At 52.0% G+C, this 15,148-nt stretch overlaps 8 protein-coding genes across 8 annotated transcripts; 3 read left to right on the forward strand and 5 right to left on the reverse strand.

Annotated features, from left to right (window-relative positions):
- Positions 1-226: 226 nt before the first annotated feature.
- On the reverse strand, positions 227-1,865 carry P168DRAFT_286196 (EF-hand). The gene is made up of 4 exons (XM_024836296.1): positions 1,515-1,865; positions 1,418-1,436; positions 414-1,317; positions 227-349 (listed from the first exon to the last, which is right to left on the reverse strand). Exons 1-4 carry the CDS (start codon positions 1,553-1,555, stop codon positions 327-329), a joined length of 987 nt encoding a protein of 328 aa, XP_024696630.1. The 5' UTR covers positions 1,556-1,865; the 3' UTR covers positions 227-326.
- A 74-nt stretch (positions 1,866-1,939) lies between these two features.
- Positions 1,940-2,991, reverse strand: P168DRAFT_229887 (putative short-chain dehydrogenase/reductase family protein; the record flags this gene model as incomplete). Its single annotated transcript, XM_024833208.1, has 2 exons — positions 1,940-2,054; positions 2,111-2,991. 2 exons carry the CDS (start codon positions 2,989-2,991, stop codon positions 1,940-1,942), a joined length of 996 nt encoding a protein of 331 aa, XP_024696631.1.
- Positions 2,992-3,452: 461 nt separating this feature from the next.
- P168DRAFT_314166 (gamma-glutamylcyclotransferase) lies at positions 3,453-4,554 on the forward strand (the record flags this gene model as incomplete). Its single annotated transcript, XM_024839750.1, has 5 exons — positions 3,453-3,547; positions 3,633-3,664; positions 3,724-3,775; positions 3,934-4,018; positions 4,087-4,554. 5 exons carry the CDS (start codon positions 3,453-3,455, stop codon positions 4,552-4,554), a joined length of 732 nt encoding a protein of 243 aa, XP_024696632.1.
- Positions 4,555-5,077: 523 nt separating this feature from the next.
- P168DRAFT_314167 (RNA recognition motif domain-containing protein) lies at positions 5,078-5,780 on the reverse strand (the record flags this gene model as incomplete). The annotated part of the gene is made up of 5 exons (XM_024839751.1): positions 5,078-5,151; positions 5,211-5,353; positions 5,441-5,547; positions 5,601-5,673; positions 5,761-5,780. 5 exons carry the CDS (start codon positions 5,778-5,780, stop codon positions 5,078-5,080), a joined length of 417 nt encoding a protein of 138 aa, XP_024696633.1.
- A 2,181-nt stretch (positions 5,781-7,961) lies between these two features.
- On the reverse strand, positions 7,962-8,612 carry P168DRAFT_277672 (BRcat and Rcat domain-containing protein; the record flags this gene model as incomplete). Its single annotated transcript, XM_024835623.1, has 1 exon — positions 7,962-8,612. One exon carries the CDS (start codon positions 8,610-8,612, stop codon positions 7,962-7,964), a length of 651 nt encoding a protein of 216 aa, XP_024696634.1.
- A 436-nt stretch (positions 8,613-9,048) lies between these two features.
- On the forward strand, positions 9,049-11,960 carry P168DRAFT_277673 (uncharacterized protein; the record flags this gene model as incomplete). The annotated part of the gene is made up of 5 exons (XM_024835624.1): positions 9,049-9,412; positions 9,519-9,793; positions 9,945-11,317; positions 11,631-11,696; positions 11,843-11,960. 5 exons carry the CDS (start codon positions 9,049-9,051, stop codon positions 11,958-11,960), a joined length of 2,196 nt encoding a protein of 731 aa, XP_024696635.1.
- Positions 11,961-13,057: 1,097 nt separating this feature from the next.
- P168DRAFT_323231 (uncharacterized protein) lies at positions 13,058-13,974 on the forward strand (the record flags this gene model as incomplete). The annotated part of the gene is made up of 3 exons (XM_024840665.1): positions 13,058-13,086; positions 13,239-13,458; positions 13,513-13,974. Exons 2-3 carry the CDS (start codon positions 13,387-13,389, stop codon positions 13,972-13,974), a joined length of 534 nt encoding a protein of 177 aa, XP_024696636.1. The 5' UTR covers positions 13,058-13,086; positions 13,239-13,386.
- A 470-nt stretch (positions 13,975-14,444) lies between these two features.
- P168DRAFT_314171 (uncharacterized protein) lies at positions 14,445-14,941 on the reverse strand (the record flags this gene model as incomplete). The annotated part of the gene is made up of 2 exons (XM_024839752.1): positions 14,445-14,548; positions 14,653-14,941. 2 exons carry the CDS (start codon positions 14,939-14,941, stop codon positions 14,445-14,447), a joined length of 393 nt encoding a protein of 130 aa, XP_024696637.1.
- Between the last annotated feature and the right edge of the window lie 207 nt (positions 14,942-15,148).

Genomic DNA, 15,148 nt, shown 5'->3' on the forward strand with positions numbered 1-15,148 from the left:
CAAGTGAGAAAAAGACTCCTTGTTGAGTCACACTTGGATTTTTCGATGCTTTTGGCGGGAGATTCCGCTCGGCGATAAGCTGCGGCGATTGCCGTCGGTTATCTCCGACTGTCTTTATCTACTATGTCTCTATATTACAGGTAATTATAGATATAATCATATATCTATATATACATAGATATAAATATACTACGTGATTTACCTATATACCAAGTAAGGGCTAGTAGAACACCGTCAATTGATATGGGTATATACAGTAGTTCCACGTGTTGTATGCATCAAACCACATGCAGGATAAAAAACAATAAAGAGAAAACATCACCCGTCTAATCCTGTAACTGAAGAATCTCTGTCCAGAAAAGTAAGCAAAAAAGACCAGTCATACCCCCCACAGTATGAAAAAAAAAACTCACCCGTTAAAAACTCCTCAAAGCTCACCGTGATATACCCATCACGATCATCATCATACCGCTTAAACGCATCCGTCATGCGCCGCAGACTGATACAAGCCTGCACAAACAGATCGAAGCTCATCCCCATCTGCACCGGCCCCTTGCGCGGATCGCTCATCAGCTTCCCCTTGCTCTCGAACGTCGTAAACAGCACCGTCACAAACGACGGGCTCAGCCGATACCCAAACGCGACCAGCGCCTTCTCAAACTCCGGCAGACTGATGCGCCCGCTGCGGTCCTCGTCGAACCGGTCGAACAGCTCCCGCCACGCCGCCAGGTACCGCCACAGCGACACGAACTCGTCGAACGAGATCGTCCCGCTGTTGTTGCGGTCGAACATGCGGATCATCGTTTTCACCGTGCGCGGGTGGAACGACGTGAAGTCGCCGTTGACGAGCGCCGACCCCAGTTCGAGCTCCGTTAGGGCCCCCGTGTGCGACGCATTCGCCGCCCGGAAGAGCGGGAAGAGCTGTTGCGGGTCGTCCTCGGGCGCGGACAGCGGGGGCGGGTTGGGTGACTGCGGCGGTCGCGACATTTGTGGGGGACGGGTGCGCTGGGCGGGCGGGGGCCCGAAGCCGTAGTTCTGCGGGGGCGGCGACGGGTGGAGATTCGGGCGCGACTGCGTGGTGGGCGGTGGGGGCTGCGGCTTCGCGCTATAGGGGTTCTTCATTGGGGGGGTCGGCTTGGAATGGTAGGATTGCTGCGAGGGGAGAGGACGCGCGCCCGAGGCCGAATAGTGGTGTTGGGAGGAGGGGGCGCTGGAGACGGGCACTCGCGCTGGCACACCGCCGTGGACTTGGGGCGAGCTGCGAGGCGGCTTTTGCTGGGGGGGACCGGTGGACATGGCACCCATCATCTGGGCGACCTGGACATTGGGGACTCATCTGGTTAGCTTTGCGGGGGTGGCTGGGGCGGGTTGGTTAGACAGCATCTGGCGCTGGCTGGATTGGGCGGGCACTTCGCACCTGTTCAGGCTCGGCATGTCTGTTGGATTTGGCCTGTCAGTTAGTGATCGTCGCCCATGACAGGCACACCATGGGGGTCATGGCGAGCTTCACTTACGCAGGGAGCGCATCCGGATTGTAGGATCTGTTGTACGCCATCGTGGGTTCGAGCTGACGTAATGGGCGCGACGGTACCGATCGGACTCAATGGGGGGGGGTGTAGAGGTAAGAGGCTCTAAGAGACAAGAGAAATAGACGTAGAAGTGAAGGGGGATAGAAAGCCCCCGACAACGTGAGAGAAGGGGGGGAGTGGGCAAAGTGATGGACAGAAAGCGTCAGGAGTTCAGGAGAAATTCCGGTGACGGTGGATGGATTGACTTGCTCGCCTGCGGATCTCGTGGGGCCCGCGTTCGTTCATGTCCGGAACGCCAAGAGATACCCAGGTTGGTTCCAGCTGGCTGGCAGACGCCCCAACTGGCGTGTCTTACGCGTATATGTCTGTTCATTGTTTGGAAATAATTACTCGATCGCCATCATCATACGTTACAGTCCTCGCTCTACGTCCGCCGACTGCGCCTGTAGCACCGCCAGGATCTCTGAATAAGCCTTGTCCTGGAACTGCCTCCCCTCCTCCCCAACGGTCAGAGCTGTCGATTCGCTGTCATAGTCAGCATACGGAGTAAGATCGTAGGGGACAAGAGGCTCAACACTCACTCCAGATAGCCATCACTCCGCCAGCATTTCCCATGCGCCTCCACCCCCTGGTACGTTCCACTCACCAGCGACCGACTCCCCTGCTCGGCAGTGCGCGCAAAGAGCTTGTAGACCACCCAGGTGACCCATCGCTCGTAAAACCGATTGAACTGACGCCCGAGAGACGAGGCGCAAAACCCAGGACTCACTGTGTTGATAATAACAGGGACACTGCCGTCGTCCTGTCGGATCTTGCCCGCGACAGTCTTGAGCACATACTCCAGCAGGAGCTTCGAGATACCGTACTGCGCGGGACCAGCAAAGTTCCTCGGGTCGTTCAGATGCTCTAACAGGGGGGCCGACGTCCGGAGGTTCTTCGCCTGGACTCGGACGAACTGCTGACTGGACACCACGGTGAGATGCGCCGGGTCTGACCCAGTCGACCCGGCCCGTAGCTTGGGGAGCAGTAAGAGCGCGAGAAGCGACGTGGACAGCGTGTTAACCTGCAACGTCTCCTCCCACCCTTCTGGGGAAGTGGCGTATTCGCGATTGAAGAGCCCGGCGTTTAGGAGGGCGACGTCCAGCCGGTCGATCTCTTTGTCAACACGGTTGGCGAATCGCTTGACGCTTTGGAAACTGCCCATCTCCAGCTCCCAGACGGAGACCGCGCCGGGTCGGTTGGTGCGCGCTTCGAGCTCGACCTTGGTTGCTTGGCCGCGGTCTGCATTGCGACTGCTGATGATGAGCGATTCGACTCCTAGGTTGAGGAGCTTCAGCGCTGCTTCGAAGCCTAACCCGGCTGTTGCCCCGGTTAGGATGACTGTCTTGCCTGCGAATGAGATGCCGGTTGGGTCGGTTGGTGGCGTAAATTGCGTCCGAAGGAGACGCAGAAGACCCGCCATGGTGGGATTGAGTTATAGAATACGAGACGTAGATACCCCGAGCTATTATGTTTTATAAGTAGAAATGCGATTGTCCTGGATGAAGCTTGGATGATGTTGTTGGTCAATGACAGATTACCATTCCCTGCCGTGGTGGGTCGTACAGCAGTAATGGTTGTATACTGTAGATAACAAAGCTGAAAGTACCGTCTCAGACTATAGCACACAATAAACGACAAAGATGATATCATTCAAATCGGTATAAAAGATGGTCCAAAAGAATCAATCACGGCCGACGATCTACTCAACCGGAATAGAAGACAGAAGCAGAACAAACACTGCAAACACCGCACGTATCCCTTCATCCCACCGCAATCTTAACCATAAAATTGGCATAGACCATTCCCAATATACATACCCAAGAGAACAACGGATAGATCTACATTGGACATAAACATATAGAACATCGCCCGTCTTCTACAATGCAATCCGGCGAAACGGGGCACCAGACGCCCCCGGACGGCCGCACATGGCGCAATCATTTCCCCGCCGGCGATCTTTGGGTTTTCGGATATGGGTAAGTCAGCCTGATCTATACCACCACGACTTGGACTGGGGATAGGAGGGTTCGATGATGGCTGATAGTATTTGTCTATGTTTAGGAGTTTGATTTGGAAGCCTCCTCCGCATTATGGTATGTATTATATTTCCTTTGAGATTGGTTGTATATACTGATGCTCATGCGATATATAGACCAGCGTGTACCGGGATACATCGATGGCTACGTGCGCCGGTTCTGGCAGGTGTGTTTACACCATTTAATCCCCCTCCTATTTGCCTGTCTGCTCTATTGTTTTCTAATATAGAGACCAAAACTGACATGAGGTCATTCTACCTAACAGGCCAGGTAAGAATCTTCCAAACAACTTCACTTGCACTGTTATCAAAACTAATACCAAACAGTACCGACCACCGAGGCACGCCAGAAGTCCCCGGACGAGTCGTGACTGTCATCGAGCGGAAATTCTGGGAGACCTTAGATGATCCGGTATGTACCCATCACCCATAAACCCTCACGGGAAGTCCTACTACTACAGAATCAACTAACAACCAAAGCTATCCCACCTCGAATCAACAGACACCAAAGTCTGGGGCGCAGCATACCACATTCCCGCCTCGCACGCGGAGGAAGTCCACGACTACCTCGACGTGCGCGAGATCGACGGCTACAGCGTGCACTACACGCCGTTCCACCCCTTGTCAGGCGACACCTCGGCGTCCTCCCCCATCACCTGCATGGTCTACATCGGGCAGCCGTCGAATCCGCAGTTCCTGCGGGATCCGGCCCGGCGCGAGCAGCAGGATGTGGCGGAGGTGGTGGTGCGGGGAGAGGGCCAGAGCGGGAGGAACTCTGAGTATCTTTATTTGTTGGAGAAGGCGCTGGAGGGGTTGGGGTTGGGGAGTGCGGATGGCCATGTTACGGATTTGGTGAGGCGGGTTAAGGCTCTGGAGACGGTGGATAGGGCGAGGGAGGAAGAGGAGGCTGCGGAGAGGGATCTTAGGGAGTCGCTTGGGAGGTCGTAGGATATAGGCAGGGGGATGCGGGATGCCGAGTAGATAGATAGATGGCTTTAATCGCTCCAAATGCATGCATAGACGGCACGTATCTTGTTTGCAGTGGCGGTAGGAAATCTTTCTTACACACGATTAGAGCGTTCGAAGTCGGTTGGTTCCCGTTCCACCCATGTGCTCAACTAGGCCCACAGACGTTGGGTTTACATCAAGGGAGGAATGGGGGGGGGAGGGGGGGGAGGGTGAGAAATCAATGATTCACTGTGATCGAGCTGTGCGGAGAGTCGGGTCTCCCAGGGAGAGTCTGCATCGCAATGGAAAGAGAAGAAGAGAAAAGAAAAGAAATGGAAATCAACGAAAAGGAGTACGCATCATCCCGCCATTCTGTGTCGTCCATTATCAAGCTAAGCATCATTTCCTTCATGATCGTATCTCATCGCTTGGGTAGTGCAGGGTAGTGGAGTAGCAAGATTTTTAAAAAAAAAACACAGCATGGTGACCGAAGATTTGCCAGATAGACCCGAATCGACAACGTTTAGACAGCAGGCTCCTGCTGCTGGTTGCGCCAGCCGCCGCCGTTGTTGTAACCACCGCCGCCGCCGCCGCCGCCTGTGATCCATGTTAACCACTTTCCCATGCATTTGGAACTCAAGATAGGAAGAACTCACCGTATCCACCACGGTAGCCGCCGTAGCCGCCGCCGTTGCCCTCAGGACGGTTGTATCCACCACGGCCGTGGAAGCCACCACCGCCGCCGCTGCGGTCGGAGCGCTCCGAGGCCTTGTCAACACGGATGATGCGGCCGTCGAACCTGATTTTGTAAGCGTTGTGTTCCACACGAAGGTAGACCTTCTTGGTGAGGCCAAAAAGAGAAAAAGAAGAAAAGAAGGAAGCTCACTCCTGGTTGTTCATGGCGTTCATGGCGGCGTCGGCATCCTGATCGCTGGCGAAGCGGACGAAACCGAAACCACGGCTGCGGTTGGTGTCGCGGTCCTTGACGACAACCTGGAAAGGGTGAGCGATGAGAATGAGACAGGAGGGGATGAGAGAATACTGACAGCTTCCTCAACGGCACCGTACTTGGAGAAACCCTCGCGGAGAGTATCGTCATTGGTGTGCCATGCGAGGCCTCTGGTGGGTCAAGGTCAGTGGAATGAAGCTTGACTGAATCGACGAACCGGAATCCGTCGATCGGAGCCGGTGGGGGTGGGAACGAACCCGATAAAGAGTTTGGACATTGTAACGTGGAGTTAGAGAGATGACTGGAGATGGTGTATAGTTAGTAAAGGTGTAGAAGTGATGACGAGTAAAAGGTTGAGATCAGCGACAAGACACTTGTATGAGCAGAGAGAGAGAAGACAGAAAACAGTAGACAGAAGGGGGGCTGAAGTGAAGAAGCGACTAATTGCATAGGCAGAAAAAAAAAAGGGAAAAAAAATAAAAAATAAAAAAAAATAAAAAAAAATTCAAAATAGACCAAATGCCCCTCAAAAGATCGGAATCGTTGAGGGTTCTGGGGGGGATTCTGGGGACAGAGCAAACATCCCGCTCCTCATTCATTTGTACACCTACATTTAAAGACCGAGGACTTTTGTTATGTACTGAAATTCCACAAAAGGTGAGTGAGAGAAGAGAGGAAGAAGGTTGAAGAAGGAGAGAACAAACCAAGAAACTGCAGAAATGATTCCCACAGAGAAAAACAAAGAGGGGTGAAAAAAGGGAAACAAGTGAAAAAATAAACTGGGAAAAAATGGTTAAAGCGGGGTGAGAGAGAGCCTGAGAGAGCCTGAAAGACCAGGAGAGAAGGAGAGGGAAACCTGAGTGCGGCCTGAGGCAGTCCTCTCTACTCCTACTCCTATCTACTACTATACCACTACTACTCCTCCTCTACTTCTCCGTACTATACTACTCTACTACTACTACAACCAAGGTACTATACTACTACTACTGTTATATTACTACTGCTAGTCTCCCACTCCTACTCCCACTATTAACCCCCCAGGTATACGTGAATCTCTCCCCGATGGCATCAATCTCAACCCAACCAACCGTAAACATCTCAAAAGAAGAGGGGGAAAGCCTCGCCTTATCTAATCATGCAGGTGGCCTAACTGAGATGAGAGAAATCTTCTTCCAGCCCAAAGCAAACACGACTGATTGGGTTGGAGACCGCTGATAAATGGGGAGCCAGACGGAGGGGCGTTTGCAAGGGCTGCGGCGCCGCTTCGTCTCTCCTTATTGGAGCAAACCGTTGTCGCCTGAAAACGCCATTCTTCAACCTGTCGGGATACCTCCACCGATACCGGCTACTATTCGAGGATGTTGAACAACCCGCTGGGTTGGGCTCCACGAATCGGAATGGGAGGGATACACAGGGGTGGATGACCTTGTTGCTGACTCTTGGGTAGTGAGTCTACGGAGTACATCCACAACTTTGAGGACCTCGGGGACGACCTGATTTCTAACGCGACGACAAGGTGATTGATACCACCATTTAAACGGCGGTACATTACAGGGCCCCTCGAACTGGACCTGAATGATCGGAGAGATTTGGATGGACTCAAAAACGATAGAGATCGTTGAATCCTGAGACTAATTGGCCAATGCTGATAGATAGAAAGGATGCAGTATCCAATGTCTCTTTCCACCCATTCCAGACAGTCTTCCAGCCAGTAACAATCATGAGCAAGTCCATTGCCTGATAATAGCCACCTTTGGTTATACTAAGAGACCACTCTCCCGTCGACAGCGCCCACAGACACCTAATCCACATTGCTCACATTTGAGGATGAAGTTGCTCAGTATGCGTAGGCATTGTCGACATTGATATCTTCCATAAACCTTAGACCAGCCGACGGACTGACATTGATAATGCGTGTACCATTGATGCCATATCCCCCACTGACGATTCATTTCCCGTTGACGCTGCATTTCCCATTGCCGCTGCATTTCCCATTGACGATGCATTTCCAGTTGACGCTGCATTTCCAGTTGACGCTGCGATTCTCGTTGACGCCGCATCTCCCGTTGACGCCGCATCTCCCGTCGATTATGCGCGCCCCTTTGAGGATCCATGCCCCATCGACAAGGCATACAGACGTGCATCCCACATTGCCCACACCTTAAGATGAACCTGCTCTGTTTCTTTTGGCATAGTTGACATCGATATGCTCCCTTGAGGCTATGCCAGCCGTCGTGCGGACATTGACTATGCGTCAGAACCGGGGACAGTTGCTGGAACACTGCTCGGGGTGTAGGATGCTGCGGATCTTGACCGAGAAACCGGTAAGCCATTTCTCTCGCCATCCTTCTCCGATCCGCGATCCACACTTCGCATTCGCATCGCTTCCACTTGACCCCGCAGTTATAGCAGAATTCATACCCGCAACGGCACCTAGAGGGGGATAAGCAAGCGCCGGTCAGAGGGTGTGCTCGTACGAGTCGATAGAGGGGTTATGCTCGTACATGATATGGTTGCAGCCAAAGATCAGCTCTACGAGGTTGTGACATTCGAGACAACGCTTCCAGCCTTCGTCTATAGCCATTTGCAACACTTCCGAGTCCTGGCCAATGCAAGCACCATCGTGCGATCTGGTCTTGCACCGTGTGCATGTCCGTGTCGGGCACTTTTTGCACGAGCGAACACTGTCGTCTAATCCCTGGGCCGGAAGGAGATAGCGAGCGCAGTGCGGGTCTGCACAGTAGGTCCTGTCCCGGTCGTTCTTCTCGACCACTCTTTCGAGGTACCGTTCAATGAGGTCAGGACTCAGGAAGATCAGCATGGCAGTCAATGGAATTGGTTCGCCACAACACTCGGGAGGGAAAAAGAAATCCTGGGCAAGAGAATGCTCGAGGTAACGAATGAGACAGTCTTTGCAGTAGCAATGAAAGCAACGGCTACCTATCCTGTCCTTCTCGGGTCCATACTCCCTGCACACGACACATTGATACTGTGAGGGGGTCGTTGGATCGCCCTCGGTATTGTCCTCGGGATTGTCCTCGGGATTGTCCTCGGGATTGTCCTCGGGATTGTCCTCGGGGTTGTCCTCCTCTCCTCCCTGCCCACCCATCCTGTAGGATGAAACTCCAAATGACGTTTGCTTTAGCAACCGTCGCGGACAGTACAAGAGGCAGCCCGCCCACTGCAAGTAATAAAATGACTAGATTAAAGATAAAATGAAATTCGCAATGAACGAGGAATAAGAGACAATGTCGCTCTATAATAGACATGATCAAACAGTGGAGAGGACAAATTCTCCATATGCAGTGCTGTATATAATCTTGGTAGAAAAAGCCAAACTGGAAAGAAGGACCGTCTGGGGCCTTGACCAGGAGCATCAAATCGGGCTGTTGGGGCATTGTAACTACTGGCAGGGACGTCAATGCAGCATGCCTACCTACCTAGTATACTCTGTACCTCAGGATAGGTGGAGTGCAGGAGCCATTGATGGTGTTTCCCTGCCAGAATTGCAAGCTGGTGACTGAGGCATCTACCAGGCAGTAAACATGCACTGGATTGGGAAATCGTGGATTTCTCCAACCAAACCAACATTCGAGGCAACTGCGATTCCCGTTTCTCTCCGTGGCAGGACAGCTCGAACGAGGGTATCATTCGAGTATCTATTGTCTCTGACTGAACCCCTCATAGCGAACATTCTTGATGCATATCTCATCGTTTGTGATAAATTGCTTGGAAGACTCCTTCTTGGACTTTCACCTAACCTACCAAGCCATCACATCGAAGCCAGCTTGACTAGCGATATGGAATTCGCATCCCGAACTTCCATTTATGGGTGGTTATCAAAGACAGAGGACTGCTATGACCAGTCCAGCCTCGTCAGAAGGCCACTTTCCGGCCTCCAAAGCGCAGGTGTGTCTGTACCCTTCTGGATGTGTCGTCAGTCGAGCCAGTTCCTGTTCCTAAATTTAATTCATGAGTAAAGGCACAAATCCTCCTCTTGCGCAACGAAAGATAGTCCATCCAAAGGCGCGAGGTCTTCCCATTACAGAGAAGAAAACGGCAGACACAAAGCTTCTCCAAACTCTCTTCACACTGGAAGAGGGAGAATTGCGTAGGTATGAGCGCAGACCACGGCACAAAACCAAAGAAGACCATTACGAGTACAACGGAAGCTCCCGAACGAAAGAGAAACATCGCACCAAGTCCGAGAAAAGATCTGGCAAGAAAAAGAGAAAACACACTATAAACGACAATTTCCACGCTTCGAACGTACCCCGGAACCGCGTGACTGTAGGTTGGATGCCCACTGGTACGGAGACATGATGCTAATGCTTCGGCTAGCTGGGCCTGTTCGGAAAGGGAAGAGCCTCGTCTGCTGTCAAGACTGGTCAAGGTAGGAGTGTCTAGGAAGATACCTATTCCACTGACTTGAACCTAACAGGTCCTTATTCTAGTCCCTCCTCCCGCGTTCTCAGAAACAGAGTTCCTGGAAAAAGCGCCACTACCTGACAAAGAAAATCATCGGATAGGTCGCGATAAAGAAAGGAAAGGTGGCTCGCGAACTGGGATTCCTAGAAAATTGATGGATAGATTCTCTTTCGACAGCCCGCGCGCAAACAACGTCGGTCAATTTGATTTCATGGAGGGGGAAAGATCCCAGCCAAGTGACATGACACTTTTGAAAACAACAAACCAGCATACAGGACTTGTTTCATCCCATAATCCGAGAAGTATACGAAGCCGTGGTGACTCCGTCTTCATGTCCAACGGGGGGCTCGCTATCGCAGGCCGTACCTTGGATAGCGATGAAGTACCCAGGGGGCGATCTCGCGTTCCTAAGCCCTGCAACGCATTCTACTTTGACCAGACTCAGCTCGCGCTAGAACGGCTGTTTGATCTTTATTGCAAGCACCTTCTACTGTTTGACTTGGCCTCTGGAGACGACGGAGAAACCGCGAATATATCGCACAGGACGAAAAGGTATTGGAATTTGGACGAATTGAAGTCTCTGCTCAAGAAACGCCAAAGACTATGGGGCCCAAGTGAAACCGGGACCACATTTGCGGAGGGTCTTCACCTGCGCCCGTCAACAAAAAGACGTAATTTAACCCCTAATGACTCGAACACGAACACGGCACGACCATTCAAGAGACGGAGAATCACTTCGGAAAGTAGAACTGAACATGGATCTGGCCTTGTTGATTACCCTTCTCGGCCCTCGAAGCAATTTTTTGGACGTGAAAACTGGCTGAATGAACGGCGAGAGGGAAGCAGCCATATGGTGATGGGAACGAACGATGGGACATTCGATTATGCTCTTGGTCTGCCAAACATAGTTGCCCGTACCCCAGCCTCCGCAGGGGTATCGGAGGGTGGGGGAGCACCGTATCCTCCCTCGTGGATCCAGGTCCATGGAAGCCGAACACCTGCAAGGTCTACATCGGACCATGGCCTGGATAGGGCTGGTGACACGGCAGCTCACACCCACAACGATGTTGGCATCGAATATAACATCGGCAGAACATTGTACACTGCGGACCTCGATGCGGAATATGAAGGGATTGTCCACTCTGAGGGAGTGCCCCCAGGAGATATTCTGGGGAGTGGATCAGTAGACTACACGAATGACACTATCGGTGCAACGAGAAATGGCAGCATCTATCCGGCCGCGCAGGATCTCTATGACGACTGCGGACTGACTGTTAGACCGCTCTCCCGTGTCCCTTTCGACACGGCAGGGACCGCATTGGAGAAAGCATACTTTCCAGCTGAAGTTCAGAACACAAACGAAGGCTCAGAATTTGCGCAATCGGTGTATGTACCCAAGCACCAGGGGTCATGTCATGATGCAAATACGGCAAGAATCGGTGGAAAGTCTCATACAGGGGACATCCCTGCATCGGGTATACCAATAGATCCTGCCTTGAAATTCACGAGGGTTTCAGACAAGGATGAGCCTGTGCTGCCCGAAAATTTCTGGCGCCAAAATAAGCTATATTAAGTGCGTTTGTTCATTTTTGCCTCGGCGGATCATTGCTACGTAATGTCCCATACATGATACAACCCGCGTTGATTTTGCTTTCGAATTGCTAGATATACTCCGTGAATTTGGACTGTTGGCTTACAGATTCTTGTTGAACTTCAATGGGTTCCTTGGACCCGAGGACCTGGATACCGTCTCCGAGCACGAAAGGTCTGACGTTCAAACATTACGGGCGCAGCCTCGCAGGCGTCGAGCAAGTTCTTTGGTTCGGGAACTTCTCAGAAATTGACAGGGGCGTTTGACTTGCTTATTAGACCAATAGCAACCAATATTGCAAGATAATTCGCCCGCCACAGTTTCCCCTGTTGGGCGGAAGAGATGTCGACAAAGGAGATATACGAGACCTATCAGCCAGCACAGGATGAACCACTCCGTTGGGACGGAAAAAGCAAGAAGTCCTATGCGGCTAGATGACAGAGCCAATAAGCGCAGTTTACCATGTGGGAATAAAAACAAAGCGTGCGAGACGGAAATTGATGCCAGAGAGGAGACACCAAACGAGCGTATCCCTGACATGCTCAACCACCTACACCTATATCGTCTGACAGCGCAGCCTCGGATCCAATGTCAAGTCTTAGTATGGGGTCATGTTTGCCCAGCCTGAAACCTTGCCTGTCAGGTGGATCGACATCCATCCAAGTAGCCGATGATCTGTCTAAGCGAACTGGGCAGTCCGCTGTCCAACAGAAGTACCTACATACTAGTCCCGACTACTCCGTACTAACAACTCGATATGGACCCAATGGTCCAGAACGACCAGCCTGGCGGGCCCGACGGGTCGCTATTTGGTTCTGATAGGCTGGACATGTGAGGCTTTGCCCCGGTGGGCCATGGCGCGGAGCATCTTGGGATCCACACACCCAAGAGGTCGGTAAGCCAAGAACCCATGAATCTGGGAAGGGCCTATCATCAAAGACAAAGGGATGGGGTATGGACTATGGTTAAACATACCTCCCCCTGACGAGGTGAATTGTCAATCATCTGAAAAGAGATGGAATATTGCTCCGAGACCATCAAGAATGGGACAGTGAATTTATCGTCATAATGGATAGTCAACAGTGAAGACTGGGGTCATTTCTTGTTGAATTCTTTCTTTTCTTTTCTTCTATTTTTTCCTTTTCTCCCTGTCATTCATGAGGTCGTCAGGGTGGTGTGCCCAGTCACTAACTAGAAAGAGCCTGTTGATCTTCGACCCGGCGATGTTGACACTAATTTGCTTCCAGTCGCTCGGGCCCAGCGGTGTAGCCCTCGCGACAGAGCTGCGTCCCTTAAGACCCTGCGACGTGAACGGGGAGATAAATCCTTGGCCCTGATTTTCGGAGGCGACCGTTTCATATTCGCAGCCTGGCTGAGACGGTATGCGCCTCTTGCTGGGATCCAGCGTACCAATGTGACAGCTAGTTGCATGAGCTTATGCAACTCTCTCCAAGGAAAGTAGGAGTCTCCAGTTGCCTAATTATATCCCTCCAAATCCCGGTGTCGTTCAATCACCGGGGGCCAGGTTACGTGAGAAGATCCCGAGTCCAAGTGAGCGCGTTCCTGGGGGTCAATCCAATACAGTCATGGAAAAGGCGTATTCTGGGATAGCCTTCTGATGTGGATGATAGTTCCAGGTTCGCGTAATGAAGCACTCTGTTTGTCGTTGCTTTTTTGGCAGTGGAGAGGGATGCTGATGGTCATATCTCGACTGGTAGTAACATACTTGGACCCCGGGTATAAAAAGGGTTTCGACGTTGGCCAACTTGCCTCCCAGCCCACCGGTTCTCGTTTATACCCATACTTCTTTCATGAACACGACTACCACCATAGACTTGTATCTCGATTACATCCGTCCTTCAAAATGGCACCTAACCTTACAAGCTATCCACTGACCGAGACCAACCTCGCCTGGCATGACCAACTTCTCCAATGCGTAAGTCTGCCTCTCCGCCCAATGGTCCCAATCAGCCCTAAACCAAGGCCCCAGGAACACCCAACAGACTCCATCGTCCCCTGGGTCGAAAAGGTCATCAAGGAAGAGCAAATCCACCAATTCTACACCTCCTTGAACACGGCCACGCTCGCTACTCACCAAGCCAACGACATCACCGATCCAGGTCTCGACATAGTCTCCGACCTCCACCTCCACCCAGCGCAGGGATCACCCACCGGAGAGACCCACCCGGAGCGTCTAATGGGCGATTTGAAACTGTTCGACCAGCGCCCTGGGATCTGCATCGAGAGCCCGCTTGAGCGGTTCCTTACTCCGGACGGGTGCAGCGCCCCCAGCTATTTTGTGAGACCTGCGCTGGAGAATGTTAGCGAGAGGACGGGGTTTGGATGCTTGGAGGGGATGGAGGAGAGGAGGGATATGGCTAGGGGATATGCTGCTGCTGTTAGTAGGCGTCGTCGGGATGATATTGGGGGGTGGAGTTCTGGAAGGAGTTAGAATGAGCCTCTCTCTCTTCCTGAAAACTGAGAGATTGGATGGGAGTTGGGTCTGACATAGAAGAATTTTGTGCATATGTCATGATACAGCTGGAGTTGCCCACCATTACTCCAACAAACCCATCATTTGCCCTAAGCATTTGTCCGGGCCCAAAGTACAACTACTACCAGATTCAAAGTCTCAATTGGGTATAAAATTCTGCTCTCAAGTTATGCTGACGCGCTGTAAAACAATCCGGACTGAATCCCCGCAACCACAAGCGGTACAGTCCATTCATCTATCCATCCACCACAACAGATAGTCAAGCCAGCCAACCAAGCCAATTCAAGCCAAGTATGCCACTCACAAACAAAACCTTCGGGCTATGACCTGACCATACATGTATGTGTATGTTGTATATGTATACCGAAGATCTTCAATGATGATAGAGTTCTCCTCTATCTATTCATCCTACTGGGAATGATAGATTCTCACAGCGACGCGAGGGCACCAACGACTCCTGCACCCTTGAAGGCAGCTTGGTTCTTGACGATGATTTCGACGGGGTATTTCCATTCCATGAAGCGCGTCCAGCCTAGAATTCGTTAGATCTTCACATATAACACATATATAACGCAGGAGGATCAAAAGACACTATAACAAGGACAAGTATACGGGAAAATAAACGCGGAAACATACCCCAATAAGCACACTTGCGGCCCAAAAACTTGCCCACAAACGGCACGATAACCATCGACAGCAACAGCTCCAGCTGCTCAATACTCTCGCGCCACTCCTCCTCGGCGTCGGAGTAATCGTCGGAGAGGGTTTCGAGCTCGGAGGACGTGGTGGATTCGGACGGCAGGGAGGCGATCTCGTCTTCGTCGGAGGAGTAGGCCGCGTTGGGGTCGGCGGTGGAGGGGTCGGGGACCATGTAGGCGGAGGTTGTGAGGGAGGGGTTTGAGGCGGAGGGGGATTGGTAGGCCATGTTTGTGGATATTGTGTGGATGGGTGTTGTTCGAGAGGTGGGTGATGTCGGATCGGTGGATGGTGGATTGATTGATCGAGATGGTGAGTTGGAGTCGTGGTGTTGTGATGATGTTGCTCAAGCAGTGGCCTGCCTACCGCTTGGAGGAGAATTGCAGCATGGAGGGGATGATGCTGCGCGCGAACGATTGACTGCGGTGCAAGGAGG

This window comes from Aspergillus campestris (assembly GCF_002847485.1).
Source record: "Aspergillus campestris IBT 28561 chromosome Unknown P168scaffold_1, whole genome shotgun sequence".
NCBI classification, from domain to species: Eukaryota; Fungi; Ascomycota; class Eurotiomycetes; order Eurotiales; family Aspergillaceae; genus Aspergillus; species Aspergillus campestris.